Raw genomic sequence first — 25,373 nt, 5'->3', positions numbered from 1 at the left:
TCCAGGAGTCCCCATCTCCTTGGGTCCCACCAACACCCGTAACCACAAGCCCTCGTGAGCCACAGCAGCAATGTCCCTGGAAACTTCTGGCCCCCTGTGGGGATCAAAGCATCTCTAAACCCCGAGAGGCACCTGCCCACCTGACCAGAGGGAACCGCGTGGAACCGGCCCTTGTGAGGTCCCAGGGCCCCAGAATGCACTGCACCCTGCAGTGAGCACCTGCCCTGGAGTCGGGGGAGGGCACCTGCCTGTCTCCTCCCTCATCAGACATCCCTGGGGCAGGAAATCAAGAAATCACAGAGCCCCGTTAGTGGGAGGTGCTGGCCGCGGACAGGGAAAACTTGCCACAGCACGGCCTCCGTGCCTTTTCCATTTCGGCTAGAACGAAGAACATTCCACAAAGGTGGGGCGGGAGGCAGGATCCCAGGTGTAACACAGGTGCCCGGTTAAACCCGAAGTAACGGGGCGGGGGGCTGGAGGAAGATGAGCAGGGACTGGGGGGTGTGGAGCCTGGCAGGCAGGCCCGTCCCGAGGATGAGGACGGCCAAGGTCAGAGGGAGAGGGAGCTCGAAGAGCCTGCACGGCCGACATTCCTGAGTGAGCCCCAAGGATGATTCACCAGCAGCTACAGGACACGTGGGCCTCCCGGGGCAGGCGCGGGGCAGGCTGGGAGCAGCCCCAGGCCCCCACCACTGCCACGGGGTCCTGATGAAAGTGGCGGCATCAGCCAACCAGGCTGACAGCGCGGGTCAGAGCCCAGGACACCTGGAGGCCTGGCCCGTGGCCCTTCCCTGCTTTCCTGTCTCACCCCAAGTGTTTTTAAAAATGTGTCCTTTGAAAACTAGGAGAGGAGCGACAACCACAGAGGAAATAAACTCATAGTGGCTTCTTCCCAGGGTGTCTGTGCCATGCCTGGGTGGCAGTGAGCGCCCCACTCGCATGAGGGGTTCCTCCTGGGGAGGAGCTGCTGTTAGACCCGTGTCACGGGGAAGAGCCCGGAGGCCCAGGGAAGCTGTTGCCATACCCGGTGACGGGGAGCTCACTCCCACCCCGGGCAGTCCTCTGCACCGCGCTCCCCCCAGGGGCCTTCCCCTCGGTGCGGGCGCCCCCCACCCACCGCATCGGAGCCCTCGTACCCGGGGGTCGATGACGAGGTAGGTGCGGATGTTCATCTCCTTCAGGTAGGGGTCCCGCTGCTGCCCGTGCCCATCCTCCACCTCGTACGCCTTGTCCAGGTGGTTGAGCGTCGCCTCCGTGATGTGCACCCGGCTGGGGAGACCCACGTCGGATGGAGCAGCAGGGCCCACGGAGGACCGGCGGCTCCCGCCCGAGGGCGCCCGGCAGCCCAAGCCCAGGCCGGCCCCCCGCTCCCACCACAAGGTCACTGCTTCCACCGCGGACCCCACCCTGACCCCTAGCCCCGTGGGCCCCCGGCTTCTGACCCCACACTGGCGGCGGAGCCTCACCCCGGGACGCCGGCGGCCTCCATCCTGTTGGCGAGGGACACGTCGTGGGACCACACGTCATACTGCCACTTGCGCAGCCCGATGACGCCACACAGCACGTTCCCCGAGTGGATGCCCACGCGCATGCTGATGTCCACGCCCGTGGCCTCCCGCACCTGCCTGAGCGAGGAGCGGGGTCACCTCACCCCAGCCAGGGCTGTTGCGGGGCCCGAAACCTCAGGGCGGGCCGAGCGAGGGTGCTGGGGAGGGTGTGGGGATGCTCCCAGCCCAACGGGGCTGCCGCCCTGCAGGGAGCCCAGCGCCCACCTCCGGGAGTGTGCAAAGGGACGCGGCCGCCCCGCGCGCAAAGGCTGGAGGAGGAGGAGCCTCCAAGTGTCGCTAGTCACTGCGGCTCACGTGGAGGCCCTACAATGCTATCCCCACGCGTTCCCCAGCTCGGCAGCCCTGACTGGGTTCCAAGAGGCTGCCGGGGAGAGGGCCAGGTAACTCCCCCCAAACCCCAGACACCAAGATCCCAGGGGCCAGCCTTTGGGGGCCTTCTCCAGAAATGGGAGCTCCGGGGGCCGGGTGTTAGCATCGCTCAGTACCAGGCGCCCAAGTGAGACCTTCCCGGGGCACAGGGCAGCCCAGAACAGGAGCAGGCCTCTGGGTCCCTTCGATAAGACAATGACGGCTCAGGGAGCAGCCAGAGCTGGAGGTGCAGAAGGGGGCCGGGGTCAAAGGCAGAGGGAGCAGAGGGGACCCACGGGGCCCGCACACGGCCTGCGGCAGGGTCGCTGCCTGACGCCAGGTGGGCGCAGCTGCAGAGCCAGGTTAGGACCAGACAGTGCAGGGTCCTTCCCACCACCTGCTGGGAGCTTCCAGGAGGAAGGAGGAGCTGGAGCTGCGCCCCTTCCCAGGGCCGGCTGGGTCCCGCCCCCCACTGCGCCAACCCTGGGCGGTGGGGCCCCGCCCACCCAGCCCTCCGTCACCTGCCTGGCCGGCATGGCAGGTGCTTCCCACAGACCTCGGCTGCTGGGGGGCTGCTGGGGCTCCAGAGACCCTCAAGGGGAGTGGGCACTGGTGGGCGGGAGTCCCGGGAGGCTGGGGGCCTCCCTGCAGCTCTGAGGACCAGCCCCCTGACTCTAGGATCCTCAAAGGGAGCAGCAAGCAGACAGCCTTGGGTCGGCCCCTGAGTCTGCCAGTGCCCCCTGCTGCTGCGAAGGCCGTCCTTGAGGAAGGTGGCCCAGCTGCCCATCCTCACGCTGCCAGCTCTGAGCTCTGACACTCACGGACAAGGAGCCCCAGAGGGAGGGACGCAAGCGGTGCAGGCAAGCCACCTGCACCCTGAGCCTCAGTCCTCCTCTGAAAAACGGGGACAATGCATTCCCCACCGTTGTCGGGACAGGCCCCCGTGCCCCAGACGTGCGTGCCCAGGGTACCTACTTAATGGCCTCGCATATGTCCAGCCCCATCTTCACACAGTTCCGGGCGTGCGTGGGCAGGGACACGGGCAGGCCCGACACGCAGTAGTAGCAGTCTCCCAGGATCTTGATGCGCATGCACTCATTGGCCTGCGGGGCAAGAGGGTGGCCCGGTCAGCGGGGGGCGGGGCCCCACAAGCCAGCCGCCTCCCCAGGCTCCTTCCTGGCCAGGGGCTTCCTCCTGGGGTACCAGCCGCCAGGAGCTGCTTCCGGTCCTGGTGAAAGGATTGGGGACTTGGGGGAGGGCTCTCCAGGAGGAATGCCAAGCATCACCTGCGAAAACAAGTGTCCCTAAGGGGGGCCGACCACCTGAACATCCCCAGAGGAGGGGTTCCCTTTGTTTCCTCCATCCCTGCAATGTCTGAGCACCTACTGAGCACCCCTACTGGGGAACAGCAGTGAACAAAGACAAAACGCCTACAGCCGTGGGGTTCACACACCGGTGGCAGGGCTGGACACCACACTGGACAAAATCTTCATAAGCTATCTGACGGTGACAAGGGCTAAGGAGGAAAATCAGGCAGGGGAGGGGAGAGGATGTTCCCGGGCAGCCAGAGAATGCCTCTCAGAGAAGGTGATGTTCCAGCAAAGACCTAAAAACAGAGGAAGCATGCCACGCCAGTATCTGGAGGAAGAGCATTCCAGGCAAATGACAGAAGTGGCATGTGCAAAGGCCCCGGGGCCAGAAAGCCACGTCAGCACACCCATCAGACAGACAGGCGGCAGACGCCAAAAGCTAAGGGGTCAGCAGGTGTCAAGGTACGCCAAAAGATGTCTCTGCTGCTAGGGCTGCAGGGTTTGGGGCGTGGGGGGAGAGCAGACAGGAAAGATGGGGGTGAGAGAGGCTAGAGTCACATAGGAAAATGCCCATGGGGGGAGGGGAGGCCCAGGCCAGCTGTCCGAGGGTCCATCCGAGGTGCTTCTGCGGCCACTAGACCCTCCGTAAGCTCTCAGCAAAGGTGGCCACACATACCGAGGCCTTGGGGGTGGGGGTTTGGGGAACAGGAAGGAGCAGCTACATGCCGGACCTTCTCCCCAACCCAGAACCCTTGGAGGCCTCAGCAAGCAGCCTTGCCGCCGCCTCCGGTGGGGAGGGAGGCCGGGGCTGGCGGGTTGACACCTCAGCTCGCTCCTGCATGGCCCCAAGGGCCGGCTGCCCCCCTGGAACTCAGGTCCAGTGCCCACTCCTTCCCATGCCTGAGGGGACAGTGCAGCATCCGTAACCAGGCAGGACACCATCCCTGAATCCAGGTCCCTGTGCCTGTCATGCCTTCCTGAGCAGTCCCTTTCCTAAACCTTCCTCCAAAGGCCCCCCTTGAGTCCGAGCCAGCTGCTTCCTGCAGGGCCCTGCCTGGCACACGCTGACCTCTCAGTGGCCCGGCCAAGGGACAGAGGAAAGCAGCTTTCCTAGAAAGCAGCAGGAAGTCAGGGGAGCGCCCAGCACCCAGATGCGGCCCAGGCTCCAGCCGCCCTTATCTCCCCCGGAGCCAAGCACAGGCCTGCCCTCTGGAGCGGGCCCGTGCGTCAGGGACTTTCAGGAGCCCGCATGCCCTGGCTGCTCTTTGGCTGCTGATGGGCTTACGTCTCCGGCACGAACTGAGGACATTGCGCAATGGTGTTGGGGGCAGTGGGATCCTGAGTCCGGATGCAAGATGACACAGGCCCTCTCCCTCCAGAGTCACAGCTCTGGAAGCCAACTGCAGGTGGGAGAAATGGCTGGGGCCTGCCCTGCCCGTCTCTGCCTGTGTCTGCCCTGGGAGGCTGCCGCCTGCCCAGGCTTCCTGCCCCATCTGTAAACGGAGCTGCCTCCTGGGCCTGCCATGGACAGAGGGCGGTGTCTAAGGGGGCCAGGGCAGGTCCTGGGGCGCTGTGGCCCGACACCCTGGCCCCCTGCCCCACATGTGGCCCAGCCTCTGAGAACTCCCACCTGCTGGTTCAAGAGAAGTCATAACAGCACGCTCTAGGCTGGACAGGCCCTGAGTCACTCAGTCCACAACACTGCAGAGAACGGGACAGGCCTCCAGAGCACCAGGGGCCAGTGGCGTCCAACTCTAATTTGGTTATCCCTGTGACGGGAGGCTCATCCCCTGAAATAGAGCCCACTCCTAAGACTGAACAGCTCTGACCATGAAAATGTCTCCCCAGTGTGGCCAACCTTGCCTCCCGTCAAGTTCTAGACCATCGGTTCTCTCACATGGAGTTGCCTGGGTGTGGACACTGGGGTTGCTTTACAATTTCCACGTGATTCAGATATGCAGCCAGGATAGAGTGCCCCTGCCTTAAATCTTACACCTGGGTCTCTAGTTAGTGGCCACCCCCCTCCAGGAAGCCTGCCGTGACCACCCGAGTCTGGGCTAGGCGCTCCCCAGCCCCACCCCCTGCAAACCCTCTGCAAACCACAGGGCATGGAGGCCGGGAACAACTGAAGGACCAGCCCGAGGCCCCACACAAGCTCAGGGCTGCCACTCTGCAGGGCTTGGGACCATTATGTACATTAATGAATAACTGAGGCCTCCTCCCTAAATACACCCGCCCTCCCCCGGGTGCTGTTCACACAGACGAGACAGTGAGATCCCAGTTCTGCCTTGTCGTCTCTGCAGACCCCTCCCCACCAGCTGGGGCCTGGAGACCCTCTTATCCAGTGGCCTTCCCTGCTTGGCCTCAGCTGTGCTCTCCAGGGACCCCCACTCCTCACCTCAGCCCTCAAGTCCTTCCAGGTCTTACCCCGTGCCCTTGTCCCCTTCACACTGGGCCACTTTCATCCCATGGACACACGGGACTTGCTACTCCAGGCTTTTGCGTAGGCTGCTCGCTCCCCTCTCCAGGTCTCTTCCCAGGTTTCTCAAACTTTAACGTGCACATGACTCCCCTGGGACGCCGTCAGAGGCAGACCTGGGTAGGCCTGGCATCCCACAGTCCTCTGAAGCTCCCAGGCGGGGCCAAGGCTGCCGGCCTTGAGGGGTGAGGATGGAGCCGCTTCCTCCAGACAGCCTTCCAGAGCCCCCACCTGAGCTCCCAAGACCCTGTGCATCCCCTGCTATGGACTCTCAGAAATCTCCCCACAGGCCTCACATTCTGGGGGGCAGAATCCTAGCGACGACGGCCAACACGAGACCTTCACCTTCCATCGCGGGGAGTGAGAAAGCATTTGCCGGCTGTAGACTCAGGTTCCACCAGTGCCTTCCTGGATCCACCCGCATAGCGCTGGGCATGGGACACTCGGGGACCCAACGGGAGGGGGACCCAATGGGAGGGGGACCCAACGGGAGGGGCTCCTGCGGTGCCCACCGGCGGAGGGGAGGGCAGCGCGGGCTGGCGGGCTCACCTTGGCGATCTGGTCACACTTCCCGAAGAGCTCGTTCAGCATCACCACCAGCTCCTTGGGGGAGCAGTCGCTGGCCAGCCTCGTGAAGCCCACGATGTCAGCGTAGAGAATGCTGTGGGCGGGACGGGCCAGTGGGAGGGTCAGAGCCCGCCCTGTGGGACACAGGGAGGTCTGGAGCCCGGGTCGCGCCTGCTACTCCGCCGTCCCCACAGGGAGGGGAGGAGAGTTCTGGCCATGAGGAAGAAGCGGAGGTGCAGAGGTTCCGGTGAAAGCAAACCGCAGAGGGAGCGAGGCCTGCAGACCCCCGCCGCAGCGGGCCGGGAGGTGTTCTGACGGGCGAGTGTGCCAGCACCGGGCAGCGTCCTGCTGCTGCCCAGGACCGGGCTTTCCGCCTTCACGCCGACCCCAGAGCTGAACTCCCTCGTAAGCTGCGACCCCCCCCCAACCTTTGTAGGACCCCCGTTCTACAGACGAGCAAGCGGAGGCCCAGGGAGGCTGACCGCCTGGGAAGGCAGAGCGGCTGTTGGCACGGCACCTCCCAGCCCCGAAGCCTGAGCTCTCAGCCCAGACAGGCAGGCGGACTGGCAGCAGGGGGCCCTCCCGGGGGACACCATGTGCCACCCCTCCCCCCGCCCACCTGACATTCTGGTGCCGCTTGACATAGAGGCTGTGGAAGTTGTTGTCGGGCATGTAGCGACGGTCCCCGCACTCCTTGAGTCGCTCGATGATGGTCAGCTTCATGCCCATGGAGATGTGCGCCGGGAGCACAGACAGCAGCAGGTTCTCCTGGGCGGCGGGGGCGGGGCAAGCGGGCAGGGGCGTCAGGCCCCAAGTCGGGCCCACGCGCCCCTCCTTCCTGCCCTGCCCACTGCCCCCTCCACCTCTGCTGGCCTGGGTCCTGCCACCACCCCAGCCAGGCACACACCCTCCTGGGTCCCCAGCCGCGCCCCAGGGTGAGGCCCGCATGGGTGTCTGGCCACGTGCCCCACGCACACGCCGCCTGAGGCCCACAGAGAGGGGGCGCAGGGCATGGGCCCGGGGAGAGGCGGGACCCCACCTGCTGGCGCTTCTCAAGGCGCAGCTTCCGCCGGACCTGGATGCACTTCACGGTGTAGGTGAAGAGGTCGCGGGAGGCGTCCTGCAGCTGGTGCTTGTGGAAGGCGCCCGTGAGGTTCCCGCACAGGAAGATGACAGCGTTGGCCAGCAGCTGTGGGCGGGCGGGCGGCCGAGGCGGGCTCGGGTTGGCTCGGGGAGCTGGTGCCGGCACTCCTGCCCGTGCCCTCACCTCCAACCCTCCCAGGCTGCACCCTCCTGGGGGCAGGCAGGGAAACTGAGGCCCAGACAGGGGCTGGCCTCCTAGGGAGTCACTGTGACTACCAGGCCAGGGCTCAGGCACAACCTGGCCTCCGCCTGGCAGTCCCTGGTCCAAAGGGCTGGACCCCACGGACCAGGGAAGCCAGTCACTTCTGGGGAGGCAGGGGTCTGGCACCTCCCAGAGTCCGGAGCCCAAGGGGCGCACCAGGGGCTGTCGGAGGGCACAGTGTCCCCCCAGAGCTCCGGCCTCCGCCTCCCAGAGCAGCTGCCAGATCCAGTCAGGAGGGGAACACACGTCTCAGTCAGTGCTAAGTGTGGACAGATTTTGCCCACTCAATACAAGACAGAACGCCCAGGGACGTCCCCAGCCTTGTCTGGCAGGGCCCTGTGGGTGAGACCTCAGGGACAGGGTTCATCCCAGGACGGGGCATTGAATCCAGGGAGGGGCCCCAAGGGCCCGGGATCGAGAGAGGGGCTGAGGCTCCGGGGCACCAGCAAAGGCCTGCCCTCGGGGCCATGAGTCTACAAACACGGCCCCTGAGCTGCGGGACCTGCTCACCCCTGTCACCCCCACGGGCCTGGCTGCCTCAGCCTGAACCCCAGTCCCCGCCCAGGCCCCTCACCTGGAGCCCCCCATGGGCGTTGGGGGACGAGAAGACTCCCATCGCAGTGCCCAGCACCAGCAGGTGGGAGAGGCTGGAGGTGACCCCTGCCAGGACGGCCCCCTGCATGCTGAAGGGCAGCAGTGTGTACGCCACGAAGGCCACAAACAGGAAGAAGGGCACCTGGGGACAGGACATCGTGAGGCACAGGGTCCGGCCACGCCAGCCCCAGCCCCGGACACCCCTCGGCAGCCAGCCCAGGCCCTGGGGGGCCATCTGCCCTCAGGAGGGCCTCTCCCTCCCTCCCCTGCACATGAGACATGGTGACAGATACCCAGTGGAGGAAGAAAGTCACAGTCTTCTTCTGCACGGGACCAACCAACTAGATTCAGCATCGCCTACGAGCTGATTCACAATCTGGGCCGAGGCCAAGGCTCCCCAGGCCCATGGGCATGGCCCAGGGAGCTCCCGCGGCTGCCTCCCCCGCCCTCGGCCCTCCCTCCACAGAAAGGCTGGGCAGGGCCTGCCACCTGCCACCTGCTCCCCGGGCTTTCTGTCCGTGCGGCCGCCACGCCCCCGGCCGCTCACCTGCTCCCACGCACAGGCCCCTCGCTTCCAGGAGTCGAAGGCCAGCACATAGCCCAGCGCCACGAGGCAGGCCCAGAGCAGCAGCGCCGAGGCCCGCAGCCAGCGCCGCACGAGACACTCGATGTACACCAGCACGTAGAGCGCCATGAACACGGCGAGCGCCAGGAACGCCATGCCCAGCACAGCCTGCTGTCTGGGGGGGTCCTGGGCATGGAAAACAGACATGGAAATGCCACAGCCTTCCCCAGCATGGTGCCACCTCCTCCAGAGAGCCCGCCAGGTTGGCCTCTCCAGCCTGCCCTGAGCTCCCAGCCACTGGAGACTTCCTACACGTGGGAGGTGGCGGTGCTCCCTCTAAACACCAGGGTCTGTCTTACCTGCAGGCTTGGGCCGCACTGTGGCCTCTGCCAGGGCTGCTGGCACCGACCCCTCTCTCCAGGCCCCTACGAAGCCCTAGCAGCCTGCACAGCCCGGCCCTGCCTTCTCGCTCACTCCCCATCAGGCCTCTCTGGGCCCCAGTGCCCTGTGCATACCTGTCAGGGCAGGTACAGGAGAATAGGAGCAAAGCCACAAGGGCCACTGCTCCTGACTCTTAAAGAGCCAGCACAGGTTTATGAGGAAACAAGGAGCCAAGACACCCCGGACACGGGAAGAGCTGGGGCCCCAGGGGACTTGCAGGAAAGAGCGTGCAGCCAAAACAGCACGTGGTGTACCCTCCCGGCCCCTCATGAGCACAGAGGCTGACCAGGGCACCCCCACACAGTAGGTGCTCAATCCCTAGTTGCTGAATGCCAGAACAGAAGTCCTGTGGTCCAGGCAGCACCTAAGGGTGCCGGGCACTTCACACAGATCAGTCTGTCCACACCTCAGGCATCTAAGACTCTGCAGTCTCAGACGGCAGCCAGTAGCCACATGAGGCCATTCTAAATGAAGCTTCTGTTAATTCAAAGTAAATTAGAAATCCCTCCCTCAGCCACCAGCCACGGGTCAAGGGCTCCACAGCGGCACGTAGGTCGCGGCTGGAACAGGGTCGGGCCCGAGACGGAACCCGTGGTGGAGGCTGCACAGCTGTGTTCCCAGGGACTCTGAGACCGCAGCCGGGCTCCGTGGGAGCGCCAGCCCTGGTTCACAATGTCTGCCTTGGTACCAGAAGCGGCAGCGGGGACAGGCAGGCCATCCCTGACCGCGGTCTTCAACGGAACCCAAGTTCATGGTGGAGAAAAGTGAGGGTAGCTTATCTGGCCAAATTAATGTCATATCAAAAACCACCCCCGATTTCAAACTTTTAAAACCCTGCCTCCCGCCAGCATAGCCCGTGACAGGTGCGGCAGCTCGGAGGCCGGCCCCCGGCCTCATGGTGCCAAGTGTCAGAGCCGAGATCCGAACCCCGAGGGGCCCCCACTGCCCGCGGCCGCCCGCACGTACCCCGTATCTGAAGGTGATGATGATGAGGGCGACGCAGGCCACGATGACCACCAGCAGCAGCGTGAGCAGCAGCGGGCCGTGCTGGCTGGTGAGGCGGTACCTCTCGTACAAGGCCTCCCGGTCCAGGGTCTCCTCGCCCTCGTTGAGAAAGTAGCGCCCTTTGGCCGGCATGCTCCCGCCTTGGCGCGCCTGGCCAGCTATCCACTCAGCAGACCGCCCGGCCCAAGGGGGCATCTGCGTGCGAGCCCCTCCCCGGCGGGCCTACGCCTCTGGCCTCTCCGGGCCCAGCGGGCGAGGCTGCGGAGGGGCCCCCTCGGTCTGCCGCTCCATGGGCTGCGCGGGCCTTGGTCACTGGGCTCTTGTCATCTCCCTGGGCATCCGGGCCGGGCTGACCAGACACGCGGGCTCCTCAGCTCTGCAGACACACAACACACAAAGCGACCCAGGTTTGACCTGGGCAGGCTGCGTCCGGGGACTGCGGGGCGGGGCGCACAGCCACAAGCCTGACGCTCAGTCCGGCCTAACACGATGCACGCCCGCGGCCACAAAGCTCGTCCTGTGCGTCCCGGAACTGCTCTGCGGGGCACAGCAGTCGCCAGCCACACGTGGATCTTGAAAATGAAAACTGATTAAAATGAAATGAACAACTCAGCCCTTCAGCTACATGAGTCACGTTTCAAGTGCTTAACAGCCCCACACGGCCAGTGGTCATTCCAGGGGACGTCCAGAGACGTCCCCTGCACGGCGCTGCTCCAGGGGCTTTGTTTTACTGTCCCAGACAGGTCCCCGACCCAGCTCGCGTTGCGTGGACGGCGTGAGGTGGGGACCCAGCCTCACTGCCTCCTCCGCGGGGCCCCCTCCTTGTCCCGGCAGCAGCTGCTGAACCCGCCCCCCTTCCCAAAGTGTTTCTGAGGGGCCAGCCTTGGCCTCCGTCAGTGAGCACGTCCAGGGGGCATCTGCAGGCCTCCTTCTGCTCCTAGGCCACACTTCTTAGGAACCCCGCGTCTCAGACCCCCACCCCGCGTCAGCCGGAGGACCTCCCTGGCACCAACGTTACGCTGCATTCCCACGTAAGGTCTCATTCTCTGAAGAGGGCCCGCCGACAAGCATTTGAGAAGCGTGCCAGCCCCACCACACGGAAAAGGGACCGAGACTCTGAGAGGGAACACAGTGGACCCTCTGGCCGGGCTGGGAGCAGCCCCCAGGCTTGCGACACTCAGCCCAGCCGGGCGTCGTTTCCTGAGGATACCACTCCCTCATTTCCCCCCCGCTTGCTCCACTAAGGCTTGCTGATCACGCCGGGGGCACATGCCAGGCCAGGGGGCGCATGCCGGGGGCGCACAGTCCCCACAGGCAGAAAGTCACCCGACACTGCAGTCCCCAGACACCGTGCCTAGAGCTGGGAGCCACGGTCCAGGCAGCAGCCCCGGAGCAGGAGTCCAGCTCCTGGTGCCCCCAGGCCCACAAACCCCAGGAACAAAATGGGAAAACCACACACTTGGGGACAGAGGGGGGCTATCTGCTGGGGGTCCCAGATCCCCCCAGGCCCAGGCAGGTGCCCCTGAGCCTTGCACCCGCCTCACCTGGGCGGCCCTGCGGACGTTGGGCCCCAGCTGCCAAAGTGCTTAGACAAGCGACGAATCTCATTTCGGTGGGAAACGGCAACTTGTAAATGTCGGTTTTTAAACTTTGAGTGGCCCGTCCACTGGTGTCCAGCCTGTAAATCTAAACTAGCCCCGTTCTTACTCCACAGGGGCCTTCTTTCAGCACTGACCACCACACCAGCTCTGTGCTATAGGGTTTGCAGAGCAGGATAAGGCTCCCGGCCTGAGATGCCCCCAGTCCAGGGCACCTCCAGAACTGTCACGCTGTATCCACTGCCACCTTCATCATCCGCGAAGACCAAGGTGTTACAGCCATTCTACAGACACACCTCTGAGCCCAGAGAGGCCGAGTGGCTTGTCCAGCCAAGGTCGCACAGCCGGAGCCGGCTGGCAGTAGGCCTGGGATTTAGCCCTGGGTCTGCCAGCTCCCAAACCAGTGCTCCTTGGCCCAGGCCGGGCCCACTGCCCCGCTCCCCCACAGCGCTCCTTCCCGCAATGGCAGCTCCGGACTGAGCGCTGCCTGTCCCTCGGGCCTGGTGCCAAAGCCGATGCATCAGGCGGCCTGCCTGAGAAACCCTGCCCACCAGGGCCCGGGCATCTCCCACGGCTGCCCCATCCCCCGGGCAGAACCACACATGCACACACACACACATGCACACAGAGACGCGCACACGCCCTGTGCCGTCTTTCACGCCCAGCTGCCAAGCCGCCCCTCCAGGCTGAGCCAGGCGTGCAGAGGAGAACCAGCTGCCACGGTCCATGGGAACCCAGGCCTGGTAAACACTCCTCTCAGGGACCTAATTAGGCCGCTTCCCGGGCAACGGCGTGAGGGACAGGAGGTGAACAATGACAGCACTGGGCACGGGCCCTTGGGCCCACTCAGGGACCTCGTCCAGCTCCTGAGCAGGGCAGGGCCAGGCAGGGCTGGGAGAGAGGACCCGGGAACCCCACCATCAGACAGCTCCTCCCTGGGAGCCACCCCCCAAAACGCAACCCAGGGGCCCCCTCCGCTAGGGAAAGTCTCCAGGACCTTCCGTCCAACCGCCAGTCCTTCTGCTGGCCACTGACCCCGCTGACCCTGGATGCAGGATCGTCTTGGCTGCATCTCTAGCAAATCACCCGCAGCCTCAGCTTGCACACCTCCGTGACAGGGAGCTCATCACCTCTCGAAACAAACTTCTCCATCACTGGGCAGGCCTGGCTGGCAGTTCTACCTCAGGTCAAGCCCAGCCCTGCCTCCCTGTCCCTCCTCACACCACCCTGCTCATCCTGGCTGGACTCCAAAGACCTCCAGAGCAGACAAATGCACTTAGGAGAGTCAAGGCCCCTCTGCCTGGAGGGGCTACAGTCTCGGGTCCCTTCCTGTCACACCTCATGATGACTCTGGCGGGAGGCGGGGGAGCAGCCCCACTTTGTAGAGGAGGGGGCCCCAAAGGGTCCATTTGTGGGGAGGGTCTCTCCTACTCCTGCTAGGTCCTGTCATCTCCCCCACGCTCAGTCCCCTGGCTCAGGGGCCATGTGATCCAGGTCTGGCCCATCAGCACAGCCTATCCCAAGCCCCAGTGACCAGTTTAAGGAGGGATAAGTGACTGAAATCACCTGAGAATCCTCCTGATGACGCTGGCTGACCCACGGGAAAGAGGGGCGCCCTTGTTCCTGGCAGACCCCTGAAACCCCTGCAGAGACAGCCCACCTGAGAATGAAGCCACCACAGCAAGCTGGTGAGAGACCCCCGCACCCCCCGGTCTGGCTCTGCCTGAGGCTGCAGCAGCCCTGAGACCTGAGCCGCACGGTGCAGGCAGTGCCACTTGCAGATGAAGCCAGTTGTCCGTTCCTGTCACTTGCAAGTTAGGCTGCCAAGGTCTGTGTGGGGCCCCGACCCCATCTGCTATACCCGGGCTGCCCTCGTGGTCCCTTGATGGGTCCGGAATTGGGGGTGGGGGGTCCCACTTAGGTCAGAGGTGAGAATGGGCACCTGTAGACACAGCCAGTCCTGGGACTGCCTCTGGGAGGGGCTGAGCAGGGAAGGGGAACCCCCAGAGCACTCACACCTGTCACTGTGTCCCAGACTCCACGGCCCAGGGCTGCAGGAGGCTGGGGTGGGGCTCCCACACCCTCGCTAGTGGCCTCCCAGGAAGGAAAGAGGGATCTCAGGGTACACCGAGGCAGCAATGGAAAGCAGGAGGACGAAACTCGTCCCCCCAGGAGATGCCAATGGTCTCTGGGCTCCCTGTTGCCCCCGGGCCTGTGACAGGAAAGCCACTGGGTGCTGACTGGCTGCCCGGCACCATGGGCTCTCTAAACCCACTCCCTTGCCCTGTGGTGGGTGTGACTACGTCTTCCACTGCATGGAGGTGGGGCCTGGTGCGCAGAGAGGTTCAGTCATTTCCCTGAGGTCACACAGCGAGTACCACGGGCCACCAGGGTTCACCTCTTGTCCTGCCTATGCCCTCACAGTGCCAATGCCCTCACAGAACCCATGACACTGAAATGTCAGCCCCTCCTGGCCCTTCCCTGTCGAGGCCCAGGGCATAGTCAGGCAGCCTCCTCTCAGCCAGCAAGCCCAGGGTGCCTCTTTGTCCAGGAAGCCCTCCGAGCTACGCTGCACACCTCCTCCTCCTTTTCTAACCAGCAGGGCAGGACTGCCTGTGCTCTCCTTGCCCAGCGCAGACTGGTGGGCTCCGGGACCCTCAGCCGGAAGAGCTGAGATTGGACCTCACATGACAACTGCAGGCTGGGCCTTTGGGGTGCTCGGGAACCCCCGCCCCTGCGGAGCCAGCCCTCCCACGCCCCATGGAGCCTTCTAGACCATCCCAGCTTCACAAACACGGGCCCCCACTTCCTCACCCAAGCACGGCTGGCAGGAACCCCAGCCTGGCTGCCTCGCCCGGCACGGCAGGGCCTGGGGCCCCAGTGGCTGCAGGAAGAGGAAGTGGGGGCGGGCAGGCCTGAGGAGAGGCGAGGCGAGGCCCCACTGGGTCCCTTCAGCCCATCCCTGCGTCCACACCCCACCAGGGCGACAGGGCACTGCCGCCGAAACCCCACTAGCCCAGGCTCACCCCTGGGCCGGCCCAGCACCCGGGGACAGGTCACGGGGGTCTGCCCTTTGCCGAGCGGTCTCATGCCAAGGCCATCCCCTCAGCAGACCAGCGGCTGCTGGTGCCAGCATAGGCCGGGCACAGAAGGGAACCTGTGGGCCACAGGATGGGACGTCAGCATAGGGCACGCAAGCCGGCCCCCCGCCCACCCAGCCTCTGCGTGCGCTCCCCCCCAACCTGGCAGCCCTCAGCCTTTGCTCAACGCCCTCCCCGTCCCCTCTTCTCCCGGGACATTCCCAGCCCACCCCCCACCCCACCCGGAGGCCTTCCCAGACTCCTGCCAACCATCCCAGCACCTGCTCACCCAGCTGTGGTGGCAGATTTGTGTCTACATCCTTGCCAGGGCCTGGAAAATGGGGGTGGCAGGGAGGGGGTGGGCGAACAGACGGAGGCGCCAACCAGCCGGAACCCTGAACGGGGCAGAAAGCGGAGGAGACAGATGCAGAAGGGTCTCCCCGAGAACGGGACCAAGCACTGCTTCGTCGCCCCCCCTCCCCAGGTGAGCCGTGCCTGGGAGGGAGGAGGCCCAGGCTCAAACCCCAGCTCTACCACCGCTGGCATGGGAGTAGCAGACTGCCCCCACCCTGGGCCTCGCTTTCCTCATCAGTAAACTGGGGTGCTGACACCCAAGCTGGGCGGAGAGTAAGACGCAGGTCATAACGGCCGACAGGCCAAGATTGCAGGACGAAACGGCCAGGAGCCCAGAAGGAAGACCCGGTCCCCAGAGCTGCAGAGGCTCAACCATGGGGCAGAGGCGTGAACGGGACAACGTCCCAAGAACCCGCCACTTCATCTCCCCACCTCCCGGTGACAGCCTGCAAAGCCACCAGGCAGGGGTGAAGCCTGAAGCCACCCTATGATGTGAGCGGCCCTGCTCCCCCAAACCCGCAGGCTGACTACGCGAGCCCCCAGGGGCCACAGGTGCTGGCCAGTCTTGGGGTCCAGAGGCCTGTGTTCCAGCCCCAGTTCTGCCGCCAACCTGCTCCGGGACCCTGGGCAGGTTCCTTACATGCCCTGCGCCTCAGTTTCCCTTCTTGCAAAGGCATCATGATGTCAGACCTGAGGCCCAGCTGCGGGCTGTGTGGGGAGAGCCGAAGAAAAGTCCTCAGGGAAAGCTGACGCAGGGACAGCAGGCCGTCCCACCTGGGCCCAGGGGGCTGTCTGTGGAGGTGGGGGCAGGGGCGGGCAGGGGGCTTACGCATTACCCTATCAGCCCCTCCTCTTTAAAATGCAGATGCCCCCTTTATGCCTCCCGCTCCTCCCCAGGCACCAGCGGCCAGGAACAAGAAACCTGGTGTGCTATCTCCTGGGCCAATTCTAATGACAGTTAAGTGACTGCCCGGGAAAAGTTCGTCCATTCACTCGCCTTGAGAGAGAAGCTTGTGTTCATTCATTCAGCAGACGCGCACTAGAACTTTCTGTGTGCCAGGCCCCAGGCAAGAGCTCCCGGCACAAGCTCCCCAAGGTAGAGCCCCCGTGCCCTCTCCCCCAGGTGCCTGCAAGGGCTCTGCAGACAGTGGGTGTCACCAGGTACCCCCACTGGGAAGCACAGCTGCGACCTCCCCGACTCTTGTCTGAGATTTCACCGTTGGTGACTCATTCCTTTAACACAGCCCTCGTGAGGCCCCCCTTGCAGGATGGAAATACTTTCACGCCCGTGTTTAACGCATCTCTGATCTCTAGCCCCTATTTGATAAGGGAAAAGACAGAAAAGGGGAAGTCTAGCGGGCCTTCAGGCGCCCCACGCGATGCCTGTCCTGCCCAGGACGACAGGACAGCGGGCTTCCTGGGGCCCACCCAGACAGCAGGACAGGGACAGGGACGGGAGGTGGGAGGAGAGACCTGTGTCACAGTAACCACTGACCTGGAGAGACCAGAAGGATGGAAGTTTGAGTCTTAAGTCCTGCACTGCTAGAGGGGACAGAGCAGGCCGGTCATAACTTACACCGGGCGGTTGTCAAAGAGCACAGGAAGCGTGAATTCTCACGCAGTGCTGTGGTGGGCGAGTCCGTTCCAACCTCTCCCAGACAACTAAAAGCCACAACAAAAAGCCTGAAATTCGATTACCTTTTTCAGATTTTTTCTACATAGAAACTATCAAAAGCAAAAGCAAAAGATGAGCGATGCGGAAGGCACATGCAGCTGTTACCACGAGGAGGCCCGTCTCCCTCATATGTAAAGAGCTCCTACAAAAAAACAAGAGTAACAAAAGATCAATAACCCAAAAGAAAAAGGAGAGAGAGGGTATGAGCAGAAAAGTTCACGGAACGGCAATGAAGTGGCTCTTCAGCCTTTGGAAGGAGGCTGACTCCACCCGTAACAAGGAAACACTGATTAAAACTACGGCGGAAAGCCGCTTTTACATGCCCGAGGGCGAGGGTACGTTTCGTAGCCCTGCGCTGGCCCAGCTGCGTACGAGCATGCTCACAAACCACCCCAATGGGGTGCGATTCAGCAGCACCCCGGGAAAGAAAATTATGTCCTCACAAAGTCACTGACGTACACGCATCCCTTCAACCTAGCACATCTCCTTCAGGGAGTTCATGCTCCACACGCATGGCAGGTGTGTGACATGGCATGTACAAACCGTTCACTGCAACATTTTCTGTAACAGCCAAAGACTGAAAACGATGTATCTGTCAGTCAGGAGCCGGTGAAATATGTCAGGCTACATCCTCACCACGGAATACTACACGGCTGTCAAAAAGGGCGCAGCAGCTAGACCCATACATCCCAGGGCATCCTGGGAAAAATCCACGTGGCGGCCCTAATGCCTGAAGGGAGAGAGATGGGACCCGGACACCGAAAACCAAAGCCGTGGCCTTGACAGAGTAAGCAAACCTCCCTTTTCTTCATCTTCAGTTTCTATGGTCATAACGTAGCTTCTGTCCTTTTTCTAAAAAGTTTTTAATAGAAAAACCAGATCTACCGTATACAAGTGCCTATAGTTAACAGTACTGTAGACGTCAGCATTTTTTTCCTGAGAGGGAAGAGTTTGTGTTACCACAAAAACGACAGTAAGCAGAGAGAGAAGGCTTTTGGAGGTGACAAAAGGTTCATGGCGCAGACTGTGGCTTCACAGGTGTGGACTTGTCCCCATGTCCCCACGCTTATGCAGCTGCAGACGTTAAACGCACAGCTCTTAGAGTGTCAATCATACCTTAATACGGTGGTTTTTAAAACAGAGTAAAAAATAAAGACACGTGTAAGAAAGCTCAGTGACACTATAAGTTTAATACTTGAACATGGAAAGACACGTTCCTAGCATGCTGGCGTGTGTGTGTGCATATATACACATGTATGTGCATAAAAATAATTTTTTTTTTAAGAAAAAAAATCCATAGGCCCCTGACGGCTAAGCTGCATGACCTGGAGGAAGTTCCGCACCCCCTCTGTGCCTTGGCTTCCCACTTGCGAGAAGGGGAGAACCACACTCTGAGCGCACAGGGCTGGGATAGGGCCCCGAGAACCGACCCCGGCACAAGGGCCCCAAGTCGAGAGGACAAAGGTGATCAGGTTGGCAGTGAGCCCCGAACCTGCCCCTTCCCTGCCACCTGACGCAGGCATGACCCACCACACTAGAGGGGTCAAGCGGCCCAGGCCCCCACCTACCCTGAGAGCGGCCTGGCCTCTGGGGCTGCAGAGGGCAGCACCTCAGGGCTGCTTTCTGGGGCCATGAGCAGAAACACAAGTTGACACGAGAACCCCCGGGCGGCATCTGGCCCCCACTCCAAGCCCTCAGGATCTGCTGACAAGAGAGAAAGCTGGCACCCAACCCTCAAGACGCTCCCCCCACACCAAGCCCAACCGGAGAGAAAACAGCGGCAGAACACCGGCCTGGCTGGGCCCACAGAGCCTCCGGCGGGGCGGGGAGCAGCAGGTGATGTCCTTCCATCCTGGGGGTGGGGCCGCTCTCACTCTACTTCCAGCCAGGGGAGGACTCTGAGACCCTAACCGACTGGTCCGAAGTCACCGGCGGGGCAGCAGTGGGGCTGAGATCCAACCCGGAGCGGCTCACGCCAAGGCCCAGGCTGCTCCTCAGCCCCGCGCCCGCCTTTCCTGGGGTGCGCTCTGCCCGACAGCGGGCCGGGGGAAGCTGCACACGCGCGGCGACAGGCCCATGCCAGGGTCTGGTCCCAGGCAGTGCGACTTAACGTTCCCCACCCCCTTTACCGGTTCCCTGTGCGCGCGAGCATGTCGAAGGCTCTGACAAGTCCTGCGGGAAGGGCACTTGCTGAACTGCACGCAGCTAAACATTCCCCAGGCTTTTTGGTTCAAGGGCCCCTTTCCGCAGGAGCTCCCTTTGGGGGACGCTGACTCGTCTCCAGGAATCAGCTCGGAGCTTGTCCGCCAAGACGACCTCCTGGGCAACTGTGGCCCAGCGAGACCACCATCCTCCCCTCTCCCGACAGCCGAGGCGGCTCCCTCAGGCTGGGGCCCCCACCCCGCACGCCCACCCGACCCCGACAGAGGCGGGGAATGAGCCGCGTACCCACCGCTGCCAGGGGGCCAGCCTGAGCTTGGCCTCCAGGGTCGGGGGGAGGGGAAGGCAAAGGGCGACGGGGAGGCGGCCCCTGCCCCGGGCAGTCTGCAGGTCGGGGAGGTGATCCGCCCTGGAGAGCAGCGAGCAGGAAAGAGCTCTACATACAACCAGGAAAGAGCTTCCTGCCTCACTTCCGGCTTCTCCCGAGCAATGCAAGGAGGTGGCCCCCTGCCTCAGTCTCCCCGCCTGCTGTGGCAAAGCAGTGCAGGGCCCAAGCCAGCCGCAGCTCTGCCCCTCCCCCTTCCTGCGTCCGATTCCCCCAAGGCAGCAAAGGCCCCCAGCGTCCGTGTCTGCGGGGGCCCTTCCCGTTCAGATTTGCAGAGCTGCTGACCGCAGGGAGGTCAGGGGGCATGGCACCCCCACCCAGAACTCAGCAGGCCATGCTGGGGCCTTGGCCTCCCCGGCCGTTCACGGAGCCCAGCAAGGCATCACAGTGCCCCTGAAGCCACTGCCCAGCCCAGCGGTCCCCAGTTTGGCTCCTGCGGCATGGCCACCACCGTCCCCGGCCCTAATCCAAGGGGCAGGGACCCCACTTCCACACTGGGTGAGGCCGAGGGGGCACGCAGGGGGCACGCAGGGAGCAGGGGCTGCTGCTGAAGCCCAGCCCAGAGCCCGGAAGAGCTTTCTGCAGGGAAGCAGCCCTAGCCGACCACCCCCAAACCACAGCCCGGCTTCCGGAGTGGCACGCATGGGGCCGTCCCCACAGCCGGGCCTGGGCCCGAGCCCCCTGCCCGGTCACTGGTCCCTTCCTTCCACAGTGCCCTGCTTTCTGGCGCCAGGGTCAGGCTGGGCATGCCAAGGGCCATGATAGAGGCTCAGTCCCCTGTACCCCCATGTCCCCCAAACCCAATCGCTCCCCTGGGATAGTCCACCAGGGCTCCCACACCTGCCCAGGACCCCAAGAACACCCAGCCCAGTCCTGCTCACCCCCTGGCCAACAGACTCCTCCGGGGCTACCCGCGGCCTTCTTCGGGGCCGCATGATTTGACTTATTTCGGTTCCCCAAACAAGCTCCACCCCCTTCGGTCCTCAGGCTCTGACGGCCTCAAAGCACTACCTACCTCTCCACCCCCAAACGCCCTCGGCCTGGCAGACCCCTGCCCGCCTTTCAGAGCAGCGCTCAGCTGCCGCCTCCTCCAGGAGAGCCACCAAGCCCCACCTGATACGGACGCAGAGCCTCACCATCTCACCGCCTGTCCTTCTCACGGCAGCACAGGGCACCTGGCCTGCCACTGCCTGGTGAGGTGACCCCCCACCCCAAGGCTGATGGCTGGCCATGCACTGTCCAGCTTCCAGGGTCCAACGCCACCTGGCACACAGGGACACTCGTGGCCCAAACTGCACAGACTGGGTCAGACCCAGCCTGGACCGACCTGGCGGTCAGCGGCCACGCCACCCCCAGCGTCCCTCATCCTGTCGGCATGAGCTCCAGCCCCTCCACATTCCCTCTCTGGTCTCCTCGCTGTGCATCCAGCACCTTCCTTAGCCCTGTCCGGGGCAAAAATACACTCCTGAACACACAAGTTCAAGGTCCCAGTCAGGTTTTTTCTTGTGAACTGAGAAGTAGCTAAAAAGTTTTAAAACATTCCTCCACATAGGGGCTGACACCGCCCAAGGACCCCTCCCATCATCCACCTGCACTCTGGGGCCGAGGGCGCTGGTGACAGCCCACGGTCACACGGCCACTCCACGTCCATGCACAGCCAGCCTGGACGCTGGCCGGCCCTTGGGGCCGGGGGCCATGTGGCTCAGAGCCCAGCCAGCCGGCTGCTGTCCTCCCCTCCCTTGCCCCTCCCCCAAGGGCTGGCCACGGAGGAAGCCCCCAGCGCCAGCTGTCCTGGACTCCATGTGGTGACCGGGAAGGGGCTGCTGCTTCAGCATGTGTCTGTGTTAGACGAACGCACAGGAAGATCTGAAGGACCCCCCTCACAATGGTCCACGCCGGTCCCGGGGCCTCGGGTGGACAGAAAGGGATATCAGTCCGTTCTCCGGCCTCTGCGTTCTGTCTCGGCATGCATCACTTCCAGAGTTTGGGTGTTCTGTTTACTTTTTACCCTAATAAAATCAATTCAGTTGCCCTTCCCGCGCTCATTCTTAGTCATTGAGAAAAGCAAGTGCACTTGGACGTGGACCATTCCAACCCGGAAGAAACGTGGGCTCAGCGTCTGCAGCCCCCAGAACTCTCGGTGCAACGGGCCCAGTGAGCGGCACCTTCGTGCCGGGCCGCATAAAGCCTGTGACATGCCCTCTCTGGCCCTTTATCTGGGGACGGCCACCCCACCCGGCTGTCCGCCCCCTCAGCCCAGACCCTGTCCACCCAGGGCCGGGCCAGGCCTGACCGGCGGGCTGCTGTCCCGCGGCCCCCTTAGGCCCATGCCCACACCCCACTTTACCTGGCTCTCCTCCAGGGCCCCTGGGCAGCTGGGCCCGGGTCTGAGCCGGCCTGGAGGCGGGCTGGCCTCCCGGCCCCTCCTCGGCCAGCATCCAGGCTCACACATGGGAAGGCCCTTCCCCAGCACCCTAACGAGCGTGACTCACATCTGGGACCCACAACTTCCTGCTCATTGGTGGGGGCAGCAGAACCTCAGGCTCCGCGCCTCTCGGGGTGCGTGGGAGCCCCCCTCCCAGCTGCAGTGGAGCCCTCAATGGCAGTGGGGGGAGGGAGCTGTCACGCCAGGCTCCTGGGCCCAATGACTTCATGGAAATTGGAAGCTTTAAGCTGGAACCGTTTTCAAAAAGTGAAAATAAAACAAGCAGCGAAAACCTCCATTAGAAGCCCCGAGACGGCGGTCGGAGGCAGGGAGAAAATGGGCCCTTAATGAGCAATTAGAGGCGAGCGCCGCCTGGCACGGAGCCCGCGCTGGCTCTGCCGCTCACTCGCAGGCCCTGAGCCTCAGTGTCCCCCACACACACGGGGCGGGGGCCTGGCCCATCTCTGAGCGGCTGCAGGTCCCCAGCCGGCCTGCTGTCTCTCCGTCCACAGCACACTGCCCACGCTGCGGCCGGGCCAGCCCCCTGCTTGGAGTTCCTCAGGGAACCTGGGCAGCCCTGGGTCCCACGAGGCCAGGAATCAAACCAGCGCCCCTTCTGCTTTGCCAGGCCTCAGTCTCCCCGTCGGGGTCATGAAGGGGCTTAGGGGTGAGGCAGCAGACTGGGAGGGGCTGGGAAGCGGGGAGCGGGGACCTCCTGAGACAGAGGGGGAGGGGCTCCTGTGCACACGACTGGGGGACTAGGGTCGTTTTCTAAGCTCCTAGCCTTACAGGAGGCCTTACGTTGGGTAACGCAGTGGGGAACGGAGCCCGGTGGCCCTGGCTGACAGCGCCCGCCCTCCGCAGGCCCCCCTTCCAGCTCTCTCCTCAGGGGAGGCCGTGGTCAGATGCTTCCCTGCTGCCCTGCGGCACCCCCAGCGCGGCCAGCCCGCATCCCCACTGCCCAGGTGCTGCAGGCAAGACCTGTGCGTACAGGTATGCGGATCACAAGACACGTTCCCCCGTGCGGCGGGGATGCGGGCTGGCCGGGCTGGGCGCGCCGCAGGGCAGCAGGCGGCGATCAGTGTGTGGGCCTTGTGTGCTGGCCTCGTGCACAGTCTGCCGTTCCCATCAGCCCCACGAACGGGGTCCTGCTATTATCACCCTTCTACAGAAGAGGAGGCCGCGCGCCTGCCCGAGCTAAGAAAAGGCAGAGCCAGGATCCAAACGCAGGTCTGACGCCACATCCCGGGCTCTCAGTCACTCCCGCCGCGGCCCTCCTAGAGGCAGGGCAGCGCTGCCGGGGGTCAGGCTGCTCCAGAGCCCACTCTGCTCCTCAGCAGGGACCCTCGCCCAGGCCTCTGAGCCTGGCCCTCAGTGCTCCCACACCTGCTGGACCAACTTCCCCAAAGGAGGGACCACCTCAGCCCAAACATCGGACAGGGAGGACGGGTCTCTACTCGCTCAGGCTGACACAGCGCGGCCTAACCCGTTCCTGTCCCCTTCTCAACAGCCGGCCTGCTCCCTGGGGGCAGGACCCCTCTCAGGTGTGGGGCACAGCCCCTGACATCCAAGACCCCCGACGGCATGGCCCAGAGACCTGGGAGGAGCACCCATGAAGGCCAGTCATAGTCCTAAGCTCCGGGGAGAGAGGCCTCACCCACCTGGGGAAGGTTAGGGGCCTCCCTGGAGGAGGGGACCCTAAATGGTGTGTCCCAGGCCAAGAAGACAGCCCAGACAACCCCTGGCTGGTGCGTGGGGGCCATAGGCTGTAGGGAGTGGGCAAGAAGTACTAGAACTTGAGCCAAGCAAGCAGACAGGGTTATCAGGTGGCCAAGGGAGAAATGACAGCGAGCACTGAGCAAACAGCTCGGCCCCGTTGAGCATACTCAGATATCAAGCTCTTCCCCTTGGGGAGCAACCCCACAACACCCCAGCGCATTGTGAACTCGGGCAGGTTTCTGGGAGGAGGCGTGAGCGGGGAACTTGTCTACGCTACAGCCGCCTCGTGCCTTTCCTGCCCCTGGGAGAGTCCAGGGGCTCCGTGCGTCCCCGCGGAGCCCTGAGGGGGTCTGAGCCATCTGCCTGGCCCCTCCGCCCAGTTCACAGCCCTGGAGTGAGAGCCCCCTGTCAAAGTCGGGCAATGTCCTCTCCCTCCTCGGAAGCCTGTGTAGTAAGTGCTCGATTAAAGCAGGAAGGCCGGGGGCCCAGATGGGGCGTTCTCCCAGTTCCAAGCCCTTGTGTCCAGATGTGCTGCTGCACGCGTCTCTGGGTCAAAGACCCTCCCCGGCTTCTCTGTGCCTCTGGAGCGAGCGCTGCTCCTCCTCCTGACCCGCCCCCACCTGGCCCAACTCGTCTTTCCACCCTGATGGCTGTGACTCTGCCACCCAGCTGCCTCCCTCTGCCATGCCTCTCTGCCACCTGGAATGCAAAAAATGCTATTCTTCTTGCCAAGTGCCAACGCCACCTCCTCCAGGAAGCCTTCCCCAGTGCCCATCATCACCTCCTCTGGGCCACAATGCCCCAGGCCTCTCAACAGATATATACTGTGACACTCCTCCTACTCGGGTGACAGCTCCCTGTTCCTACGGGAAACTGGCCCTCCAGTGTCCCCTGAGAAATGGGAATGTGACAAAGTGGTCCAAGGAGAGGCAATCCTGGAGGCTGTGTTTAAACTATGGGGTCGCGGGGATGCTCTCAGTCACCAGCCTGCTAGGACGTGAGCGGGGACTCACTGTGGTGGTCGGCCTCCGCGCCCCTGCACAGCCCCCCCCACAGCCAACCAGCAGAAGATCGTAGGAACACGACGTGGGACATCTGAGGTCACAAACGACACCGAGCTTCCCCCTGGCCCCCTGCTGCACCAGCCAGTGGGGGAGGCCAGCACCACGCTCTGAGACCCCGTGGGGTGAGGAGCCGAGGCCTAAGCCAGACGGACCGGCCATTCACGGAAGCGAGTCCCCCAGCCCCGGTCCCGACGGGACTCACTCCCTGTCGCCCACACAGGAGGCAATGGGGGTCAGCCACCTCTGCCCTGCCAAGGGCACGCACGACGCTCTGTGCCATTTCTGCCAGACGGACGTGCACCCAGACTCCGCCAGCGAGAGCCCCGCAGAGACACGCGGCCCAGCCTGCGCGGCCAGCTGCAGGGCCGGGCTCAGCCGCGCGGGCCCGGACTGAGGCTTCCCGGGTCGGGTGGGGGTGCCTCCCAACACGCCCACTCACCTCGGCTTCGGGACTCAAGGGTGTGCTGGGAGCACGTGGAGGGGCTCTGGTCTGTCCCTTCTCCTGACAGACAGGGCACTGGGTTGCCACAGCAGAAGGGGTCCCCTGGGGTCAGCTACGAGTCACAGGATGGAACAAGGGCCTTCGCACTCCTAATCAGGAGGGAGCCAAGGGCGGTGGGGAGAACCTCAAAACCACCCGCTTAGACACGTGTGCGGAGGAGACAGCGCCGTGGCTGGCCACCGCCCACCC

General features: G+C 63.7%; 1 protein-coding gene across 1 annotated transcript in view; it reads right to left on the bottom strand.

Annotated features, from left to right (window-relative positions):
- ADCY7 (adenylate cyclase 7) overlaps positions 1-20,419 on the bottom strand; it is a 30,145-nt gene extending 9,726 nt beyond the window's left edge. Inside the window, exons 1-10 of the mRNA XM_090261460.1 lie at positions 20,356-20,419; positions 10,184-10,598; positions 8,759-8,962; positions 8,192-8,353; positions 7,312-7,461; positions 6,892-7,040; positions 6,255-6,366; positions 2,892-3,019; positions 1,467-1,625; positions 1,137-1,269 (exon numbers count right to left, since the gene is read on the bottom strand). Of these exons, the coding sequence (XP_090117586.1) occupies positions 1,137-1,269; positions 1,467-1,625; positions 2,892-3,019; positions 6,255-6,366; positions 6,892-7,040; positions 7,312-7,461; positions 8,192-8,353; positions 8,759-8,962; positions 10,184-10,417 (1,431 nt within the window). The 5' untranslated portion in view covers positions 10,418-10,598; positions 20,356-20,419. The remainder of the gene's footprint in view (positions 1-1,136; positions 1,270-1,466; positions 1,626-2,891; positions 3,020-6,254; positions 6,367-6,891; positions 7,041-7,311; positions 7,462-8,191; positions 8,354-8,758; positions 8,963-10,183; positions 10,599-20,355) is intronic.
- Between the last annotated feature and the right edge of the window lie 4,954 nt (positions 20,420-25,373).

The sequence above is a fragment of the Furipterus horrens genome, unplaced genomic scaffold, assembly GCF_987537825.1.
Source record: "Furipterus horrens unplaced genomic scaffold, mFurHor1.1.pri manual_scaffold_13, whole genome shotgun sequence".
Taxonomy (NCBI): domain Eukaryota; kingdom Metazoa; phylum Chordata; class Mammalia; order Chiroptera; family Furipteridae; genus Furipterus; species Furipterus horrens.
The sequence above is the reverse complement of the archived record's forward strand: the minus strand, read 5'-3'. Positions and strand labels throughout refer to the sequence as shown.